Source organism: Papio anubis, chromosome 10, assembly GCF_008728515.1.
Source record: "Papio anubis isolate 15944 chromosome 10, Panubis1.0, whole genome shotgun sequence".
NCBI lineage: Eukaryota > Metazoa > Chordata > Mammalia > Primates > Cercopithecidae > Papio > Papio anubis.
The window spans coordinates 95,498,266-95,518,289 of NC_044985.1; the positions used below are offsets into that span (position 1 = coordinate 95,498,266).

At 35.1% G+C, this 20,024-nt stretch overlaps 1 protein-coding gene across 10 annotated transcripts in view; it reads right to left on the reverse strand.

Annotated features, from left to right (window-relative positions):
• ERBB4 (erb-b2 receptor tyrosine kinase 4) overlaps positions 1 to 20,024 on the reverse strand; it is a 1,175,572-nt gene that overhangs the window by 360,895 nt on the left and 794,653 nt on the right. For all 10 annotated transcript variants that reach the window (XM_021924408.2, XM_021924406.2, XM_021924405.2 and 7 more), the window contains one exon: positions 13,134 to 13,199. In XM_021924408.2, coding sequence (XP_021780100.2) covers positions 13,134 to 13,199 — 66 coding nt within the window. The remainder of the gene's footprint in view (positions 1 to 13,133; positions 13,200 to 20,024) is intronic.

A 20,024-nucleotide genomic window follows, 5' to 3' on the forward strand; every position in this document is an offset into this window, starting at 1 on the left:
TGTCCTCCTTCAGAACTTTCTGTCACCCCACTTCCTCTTGTCTCTCCTACCTTGTTTCCAGTGTATATACTGAAATGATTCATGAGGTTGAAATGAAATAATTCATGTGAAGCTGTTAGTATAAAACTGGCACAATGGATAACTACAGGAAGTTCTCTGGAGATGACTTTACATAATTTTTGACTTTACATAATAGCTAATTTTGACTTTACATAATAGCTGTGCTAGATTAGACACATTGCTTAACCTCTCTGTGCTTTAGTTCTTCATCTATAAAATAAAAATAACAAATGTACTTACCTCATGAAGCTGTTACAAAGATTTTATATATTACAGGAAATTATTAATTTGGAATAGTGCCTAATACACAGTGAACATTATATAAATATTGGCTCTTGGTGTTAAGTAATCGATGAATGGTAGTTATTATCTCGCTTTATAGCTTGCTATTTTTAACTAAATATTATATCATTAATTGTCTTTTGTAGAAGCATAAATATGCTTCTGCTGTATTATTTTTCAAAGCTCTATATTATACTATTGTATGAATATACCCTAACTGAATCCTCTTTCTAAGCTATTTGCTCTGTTTGTATTTTTTACTATTATAAATCCTGCTGTAATATACACTATTTAACATTTGTTTTGTGCATATAATAATCTGAGTGTTAAAATAATACATTTCATGGTTCAAGAAAACGCATATTTTAAATCCTTTGACACAAATGACCAATTAGTCTACATGGTGATTTTTACCTCTTTATAATCCACCAAGAATAACTGACACTGTTCCAAGTTCCATACTTTCATTCTTACTAGGAGTTATCTGAATATGTTTTTAATTTATAAAATTGTATGTCATTGATTATAAGTAATGTCAAGCATTTTTTGCAGATTTCTTGTGTAAATGTTCCATTCTTTTTAATTAAAATTATTTTAAAAATACAGACTAAACTATAATGCAGTTAAAATAATATTTTTCCTTTTTTTTTTCTTTTTTTTTTTTTTGACAGAGTCTCGCTCTGTTGCCCAGGCTGGAGCGAAGTGGCATGATCTCGGCTCACTGCAACCTCCCCGTCCCAGGTTCAAGGGATTCTCCTGCCTCAGCCTCCTGAGTAGCTGGGATTACAGGTGCCCACCACCACGGCCAGCTAATTTTTTATACTTTTAGTACAGATGGGGTTTTACCATGTTGGCCAGGCTGATCTTGAACTCCTGAACTCAGGTGATCCACCTGCCTCGGCCTCCCAGAGTGCTGTGATTACAGGCATGAGCCACTGTGCCCAGCATCCCCCCCCTTTTTTTTTTTTTTTTGAGATGGAGTTTCCTCTGTCGCCCAGGCTGGAGTGCAGTGATGTGATCTTGGCTCACTGCAACCTCTGCTTCCTGGGTTCAAGCGATTCTCATGCCTCAGTCTCCCGAGTAGCTGCGATTACAGGTGCCACCACCATGCCCGGCAATTTTTTGCATTTTTAGTAGAGATGGGGTTTCACCATGTTGGCCAGGCTGGTCTCGAACTCCTGACCTCAAGTGATCTGCCTGCCTCAGCCTCCTAAAGTGCTGGGTTTACAGGCATGAGCCATCGTGACTGGCCAGAAAATAATCTTTTTGTTACATTTTATTTTGTATTTATTATGTCATATTTAAAAAGAGAGTCATCATCCTGTAATTTTTACCTCTATTTTTTTCCTAGTACTTCCAGTTATATCACGTGTTTTTAAATTTTTAATCTATAATTCATCAATCTGTATAGGTCTATCTACTTATAGACTATCTATATAGTCTATCTTATGCTCTTTAAACTTTTAATGTATAACCCATCTTATGTCTTTTGTTTTATTGTAGGGTTCCTAACATTACCTGATTCCATAAGTGAACCATTTATTCATACTCTCTTTGTTAAATAATCTATGCTTTTGTCATTTTTTAAAAATTTCAGCTTTGTAAAAACTAAATTACTATAGACACTTGCCTCCAAATGTCTAACTTTGTTAGATTGCATTTAAGCAATACCATTCTGAACCAGTTATATACTGTTTTAATAATTATTACTTTTTAACATTTTAACACTTGATAGGGAAAATCATTCCACAGGGTTATTCTTTTCAAACATCTGGCCATTTATTTATTTATTTATTTAGAGACAGAGTCTTGCTCTGTTGCCAGTCTGGAGTGCAGTGGTACAATCTCAGCTCACCGCAACCCCCGCCTCCCCGGTTCAACCTATTCTCCTGCCTCAGCCTCCCGAGTAGCTGGGACTACAGGTGCATGCCACCATGCCCAGCTAATTTTTACATTTTTGGTAGAGATGGGGTTTCACCATTTTGACCAGGATGGTCTCAATCTCTTGACCTCATGATCTGCCCGCCTCAGCCTCCCAAAGTGTTGGGATTACAGACTTGAGCCACCGCGCCCGGCCTCATCTGGCTATTTTTATTAAATATATTTTTAAGAGATTCTTTAGAAAAAAAGCATTGATAATTGAATAAGATAGTTAAAAATATAGATTAATTTTAGAAGAACTGACATTTGCAAAGCATGGGCATTTCTATCTTAGAATGCAGTAGTTCTCTATTCATTTAATTTTGTGGTTACATCTTGGTGAAATATTGTAGCTTGGTTTTTCTTTTAAATTATCAGCAACTAGTTGTTAACATCAGAATCTGTCTTTTTTTTCTGTTCCCTCATTCTATTTTCTAGTCAATGAAATTACATACATCTTAAATACATATAACATACTTATTAAAGAGGAAAATAATCACCCTTTGTGACAGTTACTCAAGAAATACTGAAATCGGAACAAAACTTGTAGGTATTCCTGTGGTCATAATGCTCTATCAGCTCCATTATAACACAATTCATGGGCAAAAAGATTTTAGATAGACCAAAAATAACTGTCTTCAGTGAGACAGTAATATGTACAAATTATTTTTTAAAAATATTTTTGTATGTTTTTATAACTCATCATAAATTAATAGAGTGCATATTTCTTTGGAAAGTGCCCATAGTAATGGAGAGATGCAGCCATGATAATATTATAAATTGTTGAGTAATATATAAAATTTATATTGGCTTCAGAAATGGAATATTGACATGTCTGATATTTAGTGAATTCACATTTATTCTAATATAATGGGCAAAAATGTGACTTGGTACAAGAGAAGTTGACCTGTATCCAGTTGCCCCTTCTTATCCTCTTTCATCCCTATACTGTTTACTTATTTATTTAACCAAATTGATTAATTTGAAAAATAATATAACACATTTCAGATAATCTTAAGGCAGAACTTTAAAGAGAATATCTTTCTTCATGCTTGCTAAATTCTCAAACCATGAGAGTCGTATGGAAGTGCTTGCTTTTCCTAGAATAATATCTCTCACTTCTTTCCATTTCTGTAGCCAAAATAGTATGGCTGTCCTATTCATCAGAAGCATGTCACATGTAGGTAATTTTGAAATTTTCTCTTTGATAGTCAAATATAGTTACTCTAATGACAGTCAGCTCTTTTGCTGTGAAGACACAAATAATTCAGAATAAGTTGTCATCACTACCAAAATAACAAAATTATTTTACTGGTAGAACTTTCAGATATATCTAACTGTTCTTCTCAATGTTCTATTAATAATCCTTTAAATGTGGAGTATTCACCTTCTGATCTCTCTGCTTAGAATAGCTATCTGCACAACACCCCACGGTTTACATTCTCCCAATCTATCTATATCTGTATCTATATAATCTATAACTATATATGTAGTAATACACACATATACACTAGATGATAGATAGATAGATAGATAGATAGATAGATAGATAGATAGATATAAGATAAGGGAACTTGTTGAAACTGAGGTTCTTAAATTGAGTTAGGTAGGACCAAATCTCTAGTTACCTAATGTCCCAGTTTAATATTGTTTTTGATCATTTCCAACATTCCTCACCTTTGTCTTATATCTAACCCACAGTATGCCCACAGAACAGGAACAATTTTATATATACCTTTATACCCCTGAAGCTCTTGGCTTGGCATTATCTCCTGAATCCCATTAAACCATAATATACAGAGTATTTTAAATATATACATTTCCTGTAGTTAAAATGAAACAACTTGTTCTTTTAAATATTTGAGAAAAGTCATTACATTACAAAAAATATTATCAACTTATGTCAAAATTAAGAGCACATCAGGGAAGATTTTTCTCATTTTCTACCAGTAAATTATTGGGGCACTTTTTGAAATGTTCAGTGTAATCAAGTAATTAGCTCATTGTAATGTTTACTTTAATATCACAATATCTCCAGAAACTATAAGTCCAAAAAAGGAAAAATGGGAATAACTGAATTCAATAAGAAGGCTTATGGATGTGCAAAGTTATTAGTAAAATACAAGGGTTTTAATTAAAGATGTTGGTGTTTACAAAGACTCGCTGTTATCCTGATTGATGGTGCCTGCTGGCTCAGCTCTTTCCCTGTTTCCCATTAGCTCCCACTTGCTTTTCTCTGCTCTAATTGGATATTTACCACATCGGCACCTTCTTTTTAAACAACAATTGTTCCACAAAGAATGTAAATACAATTACACTTTAGACAAATTATATGTGTATGCATGTGTGTGAGTATAATTAGTTAATTATCTTCATAATTTGTCATTTTGGTTTCACAATCTACAGGAAATTCTTGAAAATTTCATGGAGAAAGATACAATTTAATTTTCAACTGCAACGTTTCCGGCTGAAATTTTGAGGAACAAAAATATATAATCATTTTGTTAGATTTTATTATTCTATTTCAAAGGAGTTCCAGGTATACTTTGGAATACATAAAAGGAGATGTATATATTTCTAACATTTTTCTTAAGAATAAATAAAATGCATAAGCCACGCTAAGGTTTTGGTTTATTTTTCACCTTTACTATTAAACTGAAACTTTTAACATATTGCAAATGTTAAAACCAATTTCCTTCATGCCCAAGCATAATAAATTACTGAGGAAAATGCTAAATAAGTTCTAAATTTTCCTAGCATATTCTATAATGTCTGTATGGAAATAATAAATAACATAAAATGTTGTCTGGAACAAAGTTTTCTTTTGCCAGTATAGTACTACCCATATTAACAATTATCTACAACAACCACAAAATACAGTGCTTATCTTTATTTTACTATTATTCTATTTTTGATTTAAAAAAAGATTTTGAGATAAGCTGGCAGGTTCTATTACTTGTGACAGTCTAGAAAGACTGTCATAAGTAAGTAAGAAGTAAGAGGTAAATCCCATCAAAAGGACTTTTCTTTTCGCTAAAGTAATGCATTAGTCAGTTAAATGACATTTAAATGGAGAGAAGTATGTCTGTTCACTCCAGTGGTTAAAGTATGTATTTCTTCATTAATTTTGTGGCATTTCAACTTCTACAATAAATAATGTTTTTAATCTATTGTCAAACTCACATTTTTCAATCAGCTTATCAGCAAGAAATGCCACTTATAAAGCAACTTAGAAAACTAAAGGGTATATTGAGTGGTTATAATTATGACTACTTTAATGCAAAATGTATGCAAGGGTCAGGAAAATCTAACTATAATATTTGGATATATGCCTTTTTCCCCCTCCTTATTCAAAATGCAGTGACTGAGATAACATCAGGCCTGGCAGGACAAAAAGAATGTGTAAAATGAAACGACCACCCTTTCTGATAATGGGAGACTGGAGAGAGCTGGCCTGATATTGTGCTTAAAGATAAAAAAGGACATGTAGTATCTACTTTAAATGAGATAAGTGTGCTTCATATATCTTGCAGGGACAGAGATAACTTTGTTTCTTTAATCATTATTATTTATTTCTTAAACCTTAATCTCTCTCATACCTAAAACCTATAGAGCTCAGACCTTATAACTCAGTTCTTATGAATAGAGAGAGTTGTCATTCTTACCCGTAAGCCTGCTAAATAATACTTCTATAAGCTTCAGACTTCACATGGCAGATAAGTTTGTCTCCCCTGACATGACTACATTAATCCACTGAATCAATTTACTTAAGCTGTGCTATGGAGCAATGCAGCCACCATTTAACTGAGCTTAAAAGTACTTTCAAGTTTGAGTCACTGCTCCACATGTAATGTAGCTCTCAGTGTCCCATCATAAGTTCTCTTTCGACCCTTTGCAACACTGTGAGAAATATTCTTGTTAGGTTTATAAGGTCATGATGCTCTAACATCCAGAAGGATTTAAGAATAATAAATTCATGATGTTTCAGAAAATCAGACTCATAAGTAACACAGGAAGAGGGGAACACTTGGTTAGATTTTACAAGCACTATCTACTTACATTAATATTTACAAAATTCTTTAAGTTGAATGAGTTTTTTTTAAAGAATTTATCTAGAAAAATATTTCATATGTTACAAAAACATTTTTTAAAAAACATACTAGTTTCACAGTTTAGTCTGAACATAATTAAATGCTATGGAGGAACAACGACACAATTAAATTATCTAACATGCAATCAAGCTAACTGTGGCACACAAACAAGTACACAAAATAACTTGCAAAATGTTACTAAATTTTACTAAAAATGTACTAAATTTTACTAAAAATGTAAAACATTTTACTGAAATTTCTGTCTGGTAGGTTTGCATAGTGAACTGTTGTTCATAGTAAGTTGACGGTTTGTTCACATTCTTTTTCTATTTAGCTAAATCTATTAAAAACAAAAACAAAAACCTTTTCTTCATTTCTTCTGTTTAAAACCTCTGGCCTCCCACAGACCTTCCCTGAAGCTCACTGTTGTTGTGACCGGTTTCTTTGTTTCTCTGTATCTCTATTCAGAGATGTTTTTCAATCTGATCACCACTCTTTGCTTCATTTCACCCTAACAAGTCATTCATTTTCATGAACTTGTTCTCCCAGAGCCTGGGCCATTTGTCTTTAGCGTGGCTTCTCACCATTTAGTGACAAAGAGGATAACTCCCAGCACATTTGCTAGGAGACACCTGTGGGAAGATGTCAGCACTGATAAGGCGTAGTCAGTGAAATATATGCTTCACTTCAGTTGCCTTAGCTGAGGTGTGGGACTTTTTAATACTTTTTTCTCTTTTCCCCAATGTATGGAAAGTCTCAGAGAATAATTATCCATAAAAAATAAGGAAATATTTGGTAAATCATGAAGTTGAATACTTCCAGAGAAGTCTTCACTAAAGTGAATTTACTGTAGTCATAGGGAAATAGGTCACTTGTAAATAACATATGAGTATGTCTTTCAGACTCTAAACTGTACTTTTATATAGTCAATCTAGAAAAGCAGAATATTGTCAAAAACTTACATAGCATGTATTCTGATTTTTTAAAAGTTAAGTCAGGGTCAGATACAAGTGTATCTTTAGTGGACCTAAGAGTAAATAATACGTTTTAATTAACAGAAGAGTCACTAGAAATCTACAGAAGCCGAAAATAATTGACTTTAAAAAAATGAATCACGTGTGTTACAACTGTATGGGGTCTCTGGAGATCTCGTATTGTTATGGAATCTCCCGTGCGATCTAATTCTCAAAAAATACAACCTAAATTCTAAAATTCTGATCTTACAACAAGTATATTTTTGAGTAGTTCCAAAATACTTTTTGCCTCAGGATGCTGGGCTCTTTAAATATGGATAAGAAATTTCACTTTCAAGTAGCTCAGAGTAAGAGAGAGAGAGAGAGAGAGAGAGGAGGGCAGGAATGAATGTCAAGGGCAGGCAGCCTCCAACCCCGCTCCAGGGTTTTTGCTCTTCCATGTCCCAGCCACCAGGTGTCAGTAGACTTCACAAGGTGGAACTGGCCTACAGGAGTTTGCCTTCCATATTCATTCATTCAGATTTAAATTGGAATAAGTTTTCTAACAGTATCCTTTCTAGTTTATTATAATATCGGCTATTATTGATTGGGTTTTGGATACACTAATAATTATTTAAGCGCTTCAACTGCATTGTTGTATTGAACTTCATTGTGCCCCCCACCTTCCACTTCCCGAAAAAGAAAAGTAAACAAACAAACAAACAAACAAAAAACCCTCAGGTAAGTATAATTATCTATATTTTATAGATGTGGTAATGATATTTTGAAAGATGAAGTCATTTTCCCATGATAGAAAGTGGAAACAACTGGGATTTGTATCTTTTGGCTAATTTCAAATCCAGCTTCCTAGACTACCAAACTGTGCTACAAAATATTGTATCCAGGAAACAGTTGTCTTTAGACTAAGAACACTTAGGTTAAAATTCCAGGTATTAGCTGTGTAAATTTAACCCTTTAATCATTTCCTCTGCTTATATTTACTCAACTGTAAAATGGGGTTAATGTAACTGCCCTCTTTAACTCACAGGAATATTGTGAAAATGTATTTTTAAAATGAAAATATTTAATAAAGTTCTATGTTAACTTTTATACTATTCTAAAATTTGGCTGGTGTGGTGGCTCACACCTGTAATCCCAGCACTTTGGAAGGCCAAGGAGAGAGGATTGCTTGAAGCCAGGAGTTTGAGACCAGTCTGGGCAACAAAGAGACAGCCCTGTCATTACTTTAAAAAAAAAAAAAAAAAGCTGAGTGCAGTGGCACGTGCCTGTAGTCCCAGCAACTCAGGATGCTAAGGCGAGGGTTGCTTGAGCCTAGGAATTTGAGGGTGCAGTCTACAGTCAGCTACGATTGTGCCACTGCACTCCAGCCTGGGCAACAGAGTGAAACACTGTCTCAAAAACAAAATAATATAAAATAAAATAAAATTTGTACTGGTTTATCAGGTCCATGTATTTGTTGAGTTTAAATTTGGTAGGCTTTGTAGGGTAAGCACAGTGGCTGTTAAGCCAATTTTAGATTATAGTAAGGATAGCTTCTATGCTGAAAAATTAGCTGAATTAAGTAATTTCACGTCTGATGATTTGATACATGAATTATAACTTGATGATTTTCTTAGTCAGGACTTCCTCCCACCTGCATTTGTCAGCAAGTGGTAAAACTCCATTCAGGCTGGGTGCAGTGGCTCACACCTATAATCCCAGCACTTTAGGAAGCTGAGGCGAGTGGATCACCTGAGGTCAGGAGTTCAAGACCAGCCTGGCCAGCATGGCGAAACCCCGTCTCTACTAAAAGTACGAAAAATTAGCCAGGCTTGGTAGCACATGCCTGTAATCCCAGCTACATGTGAGGCTGAGGCAGGAGAATTGCTTGGATCCAGGAGGCAGAGGTTGCATTGAGCCAAGATCGTACCACTGCCCTCTAGCCTCTGCGACAGAGGGAGACTCTGTCTCAAAAAAAAAGAAAAGAAAAGAAAAGAAAAAAAAAAAAACCCCTCCATTCAAATATACTAGAAGAACATCATGTTTCTTATGGAACCTAAGGACAGAAGTGTAGCTGGACCTCATGAAACCCAGAGAACTAGGAGGTAAACATTGTCAAAAATTGTTATTCTTCCTTTCCTCAACTCTCTGTATGACTGCTTTATTCTTTAGTGTCTTTGGGGACTGGTTCTTTCTGCTTTTCATTAACATACATAGTCCAAAAATGGAAATCTCAATTAGCTTTAATATCTGTTCAAGTTCATGTTTCTAAGGTAATGTAACCAGCACTTCTAGATCCCAAATCTAAATTCTCTGGAGAGAGAACTTGATTGGCCCAGCCTAGTCAATTTCCACCCATATTACAAGATTTCTCAACCCTCAGTACTATTAACATTTTGTATTTGTACTGACTAATGCTTTGTTTGCGTAGGGGTAGGAGAGGCTTTCCCGTGCATTATAGGGTATTTGGCATCATATCTGGTCTCTACTTTACCAGTGCCAGAAGATGATCCCTCCCACCCCTCCTCCATGATGTGACAACCCAAATTACCAAAAGTCCCCTGTGGGGCAAAATCACTTCTGATTGATAAACACTGACCTATGAAGTAAAGGGTAAAGTATCCCATAAAACAAACATGCCTTCTTGTGCTGACGATCTAGAAGGGGTTGTTTTTTGGAGAAGGCCAAGTGTCTGCTTCGCAAGTATCCTGAAAGTGGTCTATTACAAAAATAAGAGATGTTGGTGGAAATTATAACTTTTGTAAAATTTAGCCAACATAAGCAGATCTACTAAAATACATTAAAAGGTTCAGAATTTTAAGCACTGTATAAATTGAAAGAAAATTTCAATCAAAGTTAGGGAAAACTCATAGATGTTGTTTCCGCATTCTACCCTAATACAGTGATTTTCACATTTTTTACTCATATATCTCACTCTGAGAACAAGTATTCACCATCTATGTATATATAATATATAATATGTATACACAGAGTCTTTCTTGGTATCTACAGAAAATTGGTTCCAGGACCCCCATAAATACCAAATTCCATAGATGTTCTCTTCCCTTATATGAAATGGCATATAGTATTTGAGTATAAACTACACACATCATCCTGTATACTTTAAATCATCTCTATATTACTTATAATGCATAATGCAATGTAAATTCTATGTAAATAGATGTTATAATGTATTTTTTCTTTGTATTATTTTTAATTGTTTCTTATTTTAATTTTTTTTTCCAAATATTTTTGATCTACAGTTGGGCCATGTGGAAGCCAGTGATATGGAGAAATGACTATAAAATCTGTACATATAATCAATGCTACTGCATTTTGTAATCTGTAAAAATACACATAAAATAAGACACAGATGAAATTAATAATTAAATTCTTATTTTCATTTTAATAGTATTAATTTTAATTAATAGTATTATTGAATATACTGTGTGAGACTTCTGATGTAGAAAAGATGGCAGAGACCTTTTTCTTCCTACCTGTTAAATTCAACTCTAAACCCTGAAAGTAATGCAAGAGACAACCAAAGGTGAAATCTGAAAGGTGGTGGGAGGAAGTAATTTTGCTTTGGGATCTAGCACTGGAGGAATAACACAACATCAGGGTGTCTTAAGTCCCCCTACTCAACAGAAGAGGGATCCATCCCAGCGTTTCCCAAATCTAAGCTCCTTCATCCCTCAGATCTATGGTGAGTCCCTCAACAGTACTAGCGGAGCCCCATGGGCCTGAGACTCCCCTCCTCTACCAGGAGGGTGTGGCCTGGCCCACCAGAGTGGCTCAGCCACAAGGAGGAACTTTTGCAGAAGCCTCTTTGACCCCTCTGTAAAATAAATCAGTGAATACATAAAATAAGTAGGTGAGTGAGTAAAAACTCACTTTTAATTTTGATACCTCGGAAGTTTTTTCTGTCATGAAATGACCAGTGGATATCTAGCACTTTCACAGTCTCTTTGGTTGTCGCTTCATCACAAAGTGTTGCAGATTTTTCCTTATTTTAGAGAACCTGACTTCCTGTAAATGGCCACATGTGTGTCAGACCAGCGCTGGGATGCAATTTAGCCTCGACTTCTTTGCTATTAAAAGAATACCTCCAAATGTTGTGAATGAATTTCACACAATAATCTCACCTCATTTAAAAGCCTGTTTAAAATTCTTGTCAATACATTCCTGCCATAAAACACTGTTTCTATTAAATTAGTTAATTTAAATCTACATTGACTATTTTGCATCTAACCCTTTGACAAAGATCCAAAAATTCCCTAATGAACTACTTTGTCCAAAGAATAGGGATGGAAATAGGCATTTATGGACGTTTCTCTCGGTAGAGCTAATTGTTCTAACCTCAATAGAAAACAAGATCTCCATTTTGCTGTTCTCTACCAATTTCCAAATCCACATGTCTATGACCCTACAAATTCACCTCTAGAAATTAATACTACAAATAATTCATACATATGCATGGGTTGAAGAAATCAAGTTGTAGTACAACATGCAAAACATGCTAATATTTGAATGAAAAATGGGGTGAGTGCTTATATACCTACTTCCTTGGGTATACATAAACTATTTTTGGAAAAATACACCAAACTGGCCAATAATATTTGTTGCCTATGGATAGCTGAGGGAAAAAGGTGGGACCCACATGGGAAGATACTATTTTACCTTATAATCTTATCTATTTCATGAATTTTGGATATGAGAATGTCCATGAATTAAAATTAATAAATTTAAGAAATCATTTATCATTGAAAATATCTCTCCTGTATTTTTATTCTTTGGTGGTTCACAATAAAATAATTATTTTTGTATTTCTTTGTTAAAAGAGAATCTAGCAAATAGAACTAGAAAAATGTGAACTGAGACAAATTAGAAATCTTTAAAATTTCATCAAAGCGTGTAATATTTGTATGTTTGAATCTTTAATAATATTTTCTGTGTCATCTACGCTAATAAAGAAATATATGTCAACTTGTTACTATACTTTTTTTCCATATCATATTTCAGTCATTTTTATTGCAGCAGGAAGAATGAGTGTTTACTACTTGTATAGGACATTTTATTTTTCATTTTTAAAGAAATCATTTATTCTTAAGATTCATGAAAGTTCAGTGCTGGTTTGAGTACTAAACAACATTAAGAATGCTGAAAAAAATCTAGCTATTTTTCTTTATATTTAGTATGCTTTGTTACTATATATCTTAGCAATGATGATAGCTTCATATTTTCTTTAGCTAATGACTAATCCAAGAAACAATATAAACTAAGGGCAATAGTCATTGTCAACAATAGTGACTATTTCCATAATTCATAAAGTTTGTATCCCTCTGCCTGGAACACTGCCTGGAAAAATACAGTGGGTACATAGTAGTACCCTTTCTTTTTTTCTTTCCTCTCCTTTGTAATGAATGAATAGTGAAATAATTAGTTAGTGAAAGGACTGAGAGACCCAGTTAACCTGAAATTTTGTACACAATGGATTTCCCACTTCTAGTGATGTAAAAACTATTTTGTACACATCAGATTTCCCACTTTTAGTGATGTAAAAACTCTAAAGTTATAGCTACTATCACCACAGCTGTGCTGTTGAGATCATTAACCTAGAAACCAAGAAGAAACCTAAGAATCAAGTATATATTAATTTTCATTTGAAAGCAATCAAAATTGGGTAGTTTTCTTGGCCCAAAGCAAATCAACCACAAGGAGGCAATAGTTCATTTCATGTTTTAGATGACCAGAGGCATGAAATGTACCAATCATAAAAATTCCTTGGCCACATCAAACCTGTGTGCTCTCACTGATGAATACTTACAAGTCTGGCAATGATTTTCCGTGGGTCCCCAGCAACGGCCAGTACAGGACTTATGGCAACGTCCACCTGCAGAACAGGAAAAGGGAAAAAGCACATGCACGTTATAATCTTTCACTCCTCGACTAGGAGTAACTCCTCAAAGGAAATACTCCTGCTCCTTTACGAGGATTTTTATGTCATACTAGAGCTGAAACATAGCCCATAAAATGCCCACTTAAGTAGGAAAACCTGAATGTCAAATATATGTGAGACTAAAGTACAACCTTCTGGTATTCAAATCCTCTTATCATTTTATAGGAAAATAAAATAAATGAATTTGTGAATTTTCTCAGAAAATCAAAAGCAAATAATTATATTTAATAAGTTTCACTTTCACTATTGAGCATTATTATTCTATTGATCTAATCTACTTGATATAATATCCAGAGATCACATCTTACTGAGAGCAGCATATATTAAAAAGTAAAGCAATAAAAATAAGTTGAAATCTGTGAGAACAAGAATATATTTTTACAAACACATGAAAAATCATCAGAATAAATGGCAAAATCCTGCATTTAAGCTATTTTTGAAAGCTTAATTTCAATTATTTTTATGCTTCTAAAATGTTTATTAACATTATTATTTGCATTTTCAAATATAAGCCTTAATCTTCTATAGTGGCATCTTCTTCTACCATAGGTATTTGCCTCAACAAACATAGCTGTCCCAAAGAGAAATTCCCATCGGGACTCAAAATAAAGAATATTAGCTGGAAGAAGTCATGTAAAAACGACTTCCTTTGAATCTTATTTTTGAATTTCATAGGTTCACTCTAAATTTCTGTGGGCACATGACACATTTTTGGAATAAAATATAGATGTTAAAAAGCTATTAAAGCTTAAAACTTTTCCATATACAGAAATGTTTTATATGACATTTCCTTAAATGCTTCTTATTAAACATTGTCAATTTTCTAATAATAATTGTTAATAGGATTCTCCCATTTAAAGTGTTTAACAAAGTTAACTATATCATAAATATCATCAAATAACATCTGATCAGATGCTCCCATCTTTCCTTGATCCAAGTTTTTAATTCCTCAACCAGAAAGTTCTTACAACCTGGAGTGTTTTCCCGTCTCCAATGAAATTGCCTAAGTGAGCCTATTCTGTTAAATGAGTACATGGTTAAGATAAATTCAACAGACACTTTCTCTGGCTGAATCTCAGACCATTCAGATGGTCTACCTTTGAGAAAGTAAACTGTACTATTTCCAAGTTAATACAATACTTAGGTTCTATTCCAGTCATCTTCTTAAAAGTACAGGGATCTTTGCTACAACAGAGTTTATTTAAAGCAATTCTATTTGTGAAGTATTGCTGCTGACATCACCAGTATATAATATCCTGTCACTCTGCCATCTGTTTATTTAGAGCCAAACACATTATAACAACATAATGCAAGCTCATTGTAGCTGACAGGAAAAGGACTCCATCTGGCCTGAACAATATAACTTTAATCAGTGATAATGATAATTATTATTAAAAACTTACAGGAGTTCTTTTGTACAAAGTTAATAAATCTAAATTGATTTATACTAGCGGAAATTAGAAAGGACTGTGAGACAAAATAGGAGGCAGTGAAAACTTTTTGGAGTACAAACTTTTTTATGAGAAAGTAGCTAATGTTAATGTGATTCCTTAGATTTGGTATAATCCTCTAAATTGATCCATTAAGTGATCTGTTAATTGAAGATAGTTGAAGCATAAGATATTCTACCATTTAATCTATGATTTATTTAATCATGTTTGGGGCTCATAAAATATTTGGCCTTATTCTTTGTGGCCAGAATACTACCTAACTGGAAAAAAAAGAAAGAAAAGAAAAGAAAAGAAAAGATAAAAGCAAATAGAAGAGAAGAAAAGAAAAAGAAAGGAGGACGGAAGGAAGGAACCAGGAAAGGAAGGAGTTAAGTAACACAATTCATATTAGACATTTTAATATTCTCAATGTTTTTCTCCTACTCGATTAATTTTTTAACTTCTTATTCATGAAATTCCAATTTGCCACCCAGACATCTGATCCCAGATTCAATATAAAAAGGCATGTTGCTAGAAATACTGTTGATGGTTCTTGATAAGGTATCAGGGCAAGGCCCATCTATTTGAAAATGTGATGTAGTACCCATACACACACAAAAACAAGTTGAAATAATTTAACCTTGACTGTCTACTTGATATTATGAGATTTTTTTGGTAGTTTCCATTTCCACTTGACCTACACATTTCAGAATTCTATCATGACAAACACACTAGAGGATCTAGAATTGATTGTACTCCCATAAATGGCTGTTCAGCAAGGACTACCTTTATTTTACTTTCTCTCTAGAGGCTTGACACTTTTGGAATCTGTTCTAGTACTCAGTTCAACTTTAGCTTTACTCTTCAAAATAGTGCAAGACATGGCACTTTTGTTATCACTGGATGTCGCCAATTAACAATTAAGTAAATGCTACAATATCTGACCAAAATATCTGATTAGAGATATTTATGAATCAATGTACTTACTACATTTTTATGTCTGTAACCTTAGTTTGATTCTTGCAGTTAATTGGGAAGTATAGAAGGAGTTCCCACAGTAATTAACTGCCTAGCACAGAAAAAAAACAACAAAATTTCCCATAAGTGTTCCCTCCTATGTCCTTCCAACCATGTATCCCTGATTATCTCATAAGCACCTTCTTCATTTTGTGTATTAGGCATGATGTTAAGCAATGGACATAAAACATTAAACTGGAACAGGTAAGTTTATCACCCTCTTAGAGTTTAGAATTAATTCAGGAAAAGAGTTTTGACTACTCTGTAGCTAATGTTCACCCTCTATCAGTTTAAGGGAAAAAGCCAATAAATCTAAATTTTTAACAGCCCACTAGCCCAGGAAAGAAGAGTTGGATGAAAGCAGGTGGAGCTAGATCATTCCCAGTCTAATTCCCAGCTACACTGGAAGTCAGCTACATTCCTTAAACAATGACTCGTCCATGTGACATCTAAAAGGAGCTCACCCTAGACCATATCAGTAAAGAGTGTAAGTATAGGCTTCAATATGTCCCTCGTTTGTCTGAAAAAACAAAACAAAACAAAACAAAAAACAAATATTTTAATGATAGCCTACTAGCTTACTGGGATTTTCTTCCTGCCCTCTGTTCTCAGGCACGCACTAACCTCAAAAGTCCTGATTTCATGTGAAAAAGAGGTCTTATATGTTTGTCATATTTAGTGTGAATTAGTTTTATAAACTACTTCTCCCCAGAGTGTGTTTTGTAAATGAGGGCCACAAAGAGAGGAATTAGTCAGATGCCAGAATATGCAAATGAGAGCAGTGTTTGGGGTTTTGCCAATGTCGTCCCAAACAAATCTTCCCACTTCTATGTCTCAACCTGGTAGATGATTCTTTTCATTGATTATTGCAAGAATTTTTTTTTTTTTTTTTTGAGATGGAGTCTCGCTCTGTTGCACAGACTGGAGTGAAGTGGCGCAATCTCAGCTCATTGCAACCTCTGCCTCCCGGGTTCAAGCAATTCTCTGCCTCAGCCTCCCGAGTAGCTGGGATTACAGGTGCCTGCCACACGCCCAGCTAATTTTTGTATTTTTGGGAGACGGGGTTTCACCACCTTGGCCAGGTTGGTCTTGAACTTCTGACCTCGCGATCCACCCATCTAGGCCTCCCAAAGTGTTGGGATTGCAGGCATGAGCCATTGTGCCTGACCTTTTTTTTGAGACCGAGTTTCGCTCTTGTTGCCCAGGCTGGAGTGCAATGGCACAGTTTCGGCTCACTGCAACCTCCAATTCCCAGGTTCAAGTGATTCTCCTACCTTAGCTGCCCAAGTAGCTGGGATTATAGGAATGCACCACCACACTGGGCTAATTTTTGTGTTTTTTAGTAGAGACGGGGTTCACCCTGTTGGCCAGGCTGGTCTCGAACTCCTGACCTCAGGTGATCTGCCCGCCTCAGCCTCCCAAAGTGCTCGGATTACAGGCGTAAGCCACCGTGACTGGCCTGCAATAATTCTTTTAAAGCTATGTGAGAAAACAGTCCACTTTTTTACTAAAAATGAAAAATGTGACATTTCCATATAGCTCAGTCATAGGAGAATTAATCAAATTAGTATGTCCGGTTATTCTGACTCAAAGAGATGAAATAAGAAACAAACCAATATTTTAAACAACCATTTCAATTACTTTAGTAATTTTTTAAAATAACTTAAAATAAGTGCTAGGCGTAGTGCAGTAGCACATGTCTGTAATTCCAGCACTTTGGGAGGCCGAGGTGGGCTGATCGCTTGAGCCCAGGAGTTTCAGACCAGCTTGGGCAACACGGCAAAACCCCGCCTCTACAAAAAATGCAAAAATCAGTCGGTCTTGTTGGTGCATGCCTGTCTTCTCAGCTACTCTGGAGGCTGGGGTGGGAGGAGCACTGGAACCTGGGAGGCGGGGGTTGCAGTGAGCTGTGATTGCTCCACTGCACTCCAGCCTGGGCGACAGATCAGACTCTGTCTCAAAAAATAAAATAAAATAAATGAATAAATAAAATAAAAATAAGTTCTGGTTATTCCCCATCACCATTATTTTAATTCACAGGCAATCTCTCTGCTTTGATAATGCATTATTCATCATGGAAGCTGGCAAATGTGACTAAGTTAATCTTTTATGTTTGTCCCGCAGATGTTACTAAAAATGTAGCCTTTGCATTCCTTTTTAGGAACTAGAGTCCATGAACCGCATTTATATTTTTAAGAGTCACAAATTCATCTAGAAGTTGTGCTTGTTTGTGTGACCACCTGAATGTGGGATTCAGTGCCTACCTCTGTAATGCTTTCTGCAAGTAATAGGCCAGGACAGTTGAAGAGTTACAAAATATGAAGTCATTGGCAACCATAAAAGATCATATCCTCAAACTGCCTCTAGCTAAAGGCAATGCAGTTATATCCCTGGATTTTTCTTTTACTCCTTTTAAAAACTGGCAGATTTGACCTCTTAAAACTACTTTTACTAGAGAAAGAAGTGAGAGCATAATACCTTTTTTATGACCATATAATTCAAAATAGGAAAGTAGAACATTTATTGAAAGTCTACGCTAACCTAGTCCCTATTCTTGGTGTGTGTGTGGGTTCAGGGAGGGCTGATAAAAAGACAAATGTCACTATCCTGCCCTCAAGGAGGTTTTGGGATCCAGGAAATAGGCAGAGGAATAGGCAAGTAACTATTATGACCATAATATTTCCTAAAATATAGTTATGTATAAAGTGGAGAGAAAGGATTGCAGAAGGCTCTGCAGTTTAATTTTGCTTGAACAATCTAGTTTGTCCAGCGGTGAAGGAGAGGGAAGGAGAATTTCTGGCTGAACTACTAGCCTAAGCAGTAACAGAGAGGCATGGATGAGCACAACTCTTTGAAGCCATAATGAGTAGTTTAGGGTTTTTTGAGCATAGTTTGCATGAGTAATAGCAGCTGGAGTGTGAGCTTACAACGTATCACGAAAGCCTTCTAAAACAGTTTGGAGTTTACTCTGTGTGTGTATTATGGAGTTTATATGGGTATTATGGAGGTGGTCAAGGTCTTTGAGCATTAAAACGACATAGTTTGACTTGTGGGTAGAAAATGGTTTTGAGTCATGGTTCCCAAAATTTAGTGTTGACACTTGAGTAGCTTGTGCAAGATGCTGATTTTATAGTCTGGTTGAGGTACAGGAATCCCTATATTTAAAAAGCGCTTCCAGGGATTCTGAGGCTGATGGTTGCGAAATGACAAAAGTATATATGAGATAATGGTTTGGCATATAATTCCAAACTCTATTAGTATCATACACATATTTTGAGACAATGCTTTAAGTGTTAGAGCTGATCAGACGCTTGGTAACCAAACTTTCAGACAAGCAGTGTAAAACTCTAGCAGTCTCTCATGTCTTAGTGTTTACTTTTTGATTTGTGGACACATTTCCATCAAATTGCATCTTTCTCCAGCAGCACTAAAAAATATGTAGCTTTGTTTTTCACATTTAACTTACTGTAAACCACCCATATAGTAGTAAAATCTCAATATGATTTGAGCAAATGACACAGTAGTAGGAATTAATGGCATTACCATGATGTGGAATTACTCTCCTTTATCAGATGCGAATACTTCCGCTCGTTCTTATCTGACGGTTCTCACTGTCATCTGTTTATTTGTATCCACACTTTTGTTACGTGAATTGACTTTGCTTTTTATTCCAGTCACAATTGAATTTTCCTATCCTGCCTCTTAATTTGAAAGTTAAGTATAAAATGGAAACTTTAACTTTTACACATGTTGATACAAAAAGATAGGCAGGTATTCTTACTTGCTTAAAAATATGAAGTTAAAATGAAACAAAAAATATTTATGGTTGGGATTTTTCATCTTCATCAGGAGTTATGAGGTCAAAATATATTAAGCAATTACTGCACAGGAAAAACAAATAAGTAAGGTTAACCTTGCTAAACTTGATGTTTTTGTAAGCATCATCATGATATTCAGTCAAGCAATTTATAGTCAAAAGTTTTAGACCAGCATATATACTCATGTGATCAAGACTAATTTTAAACAGAAGTGTGAAGTACACAGAAGTGTCTGCAGCGCTTCCATCTACCCCTCCCTCAGGGGCTCAACTCCCTCCTGCTAACCTGCGACTTCTAGAGCACACAGAAACTCCTCCAGCATCCCCTCGGACAGGATTTCAGACAGATAGCTAACGGACAGGCCAGTTAATCTGGTGCACAAAATTGTGCAAAGGTTTGAAGATTCTAAATTTATTTTGCAAATTTGTATTTTTCCTGATGCCTTCTGGAAACATAGATCAATCAGGAGGGGGCATGACAGTGGCAGAAACCAC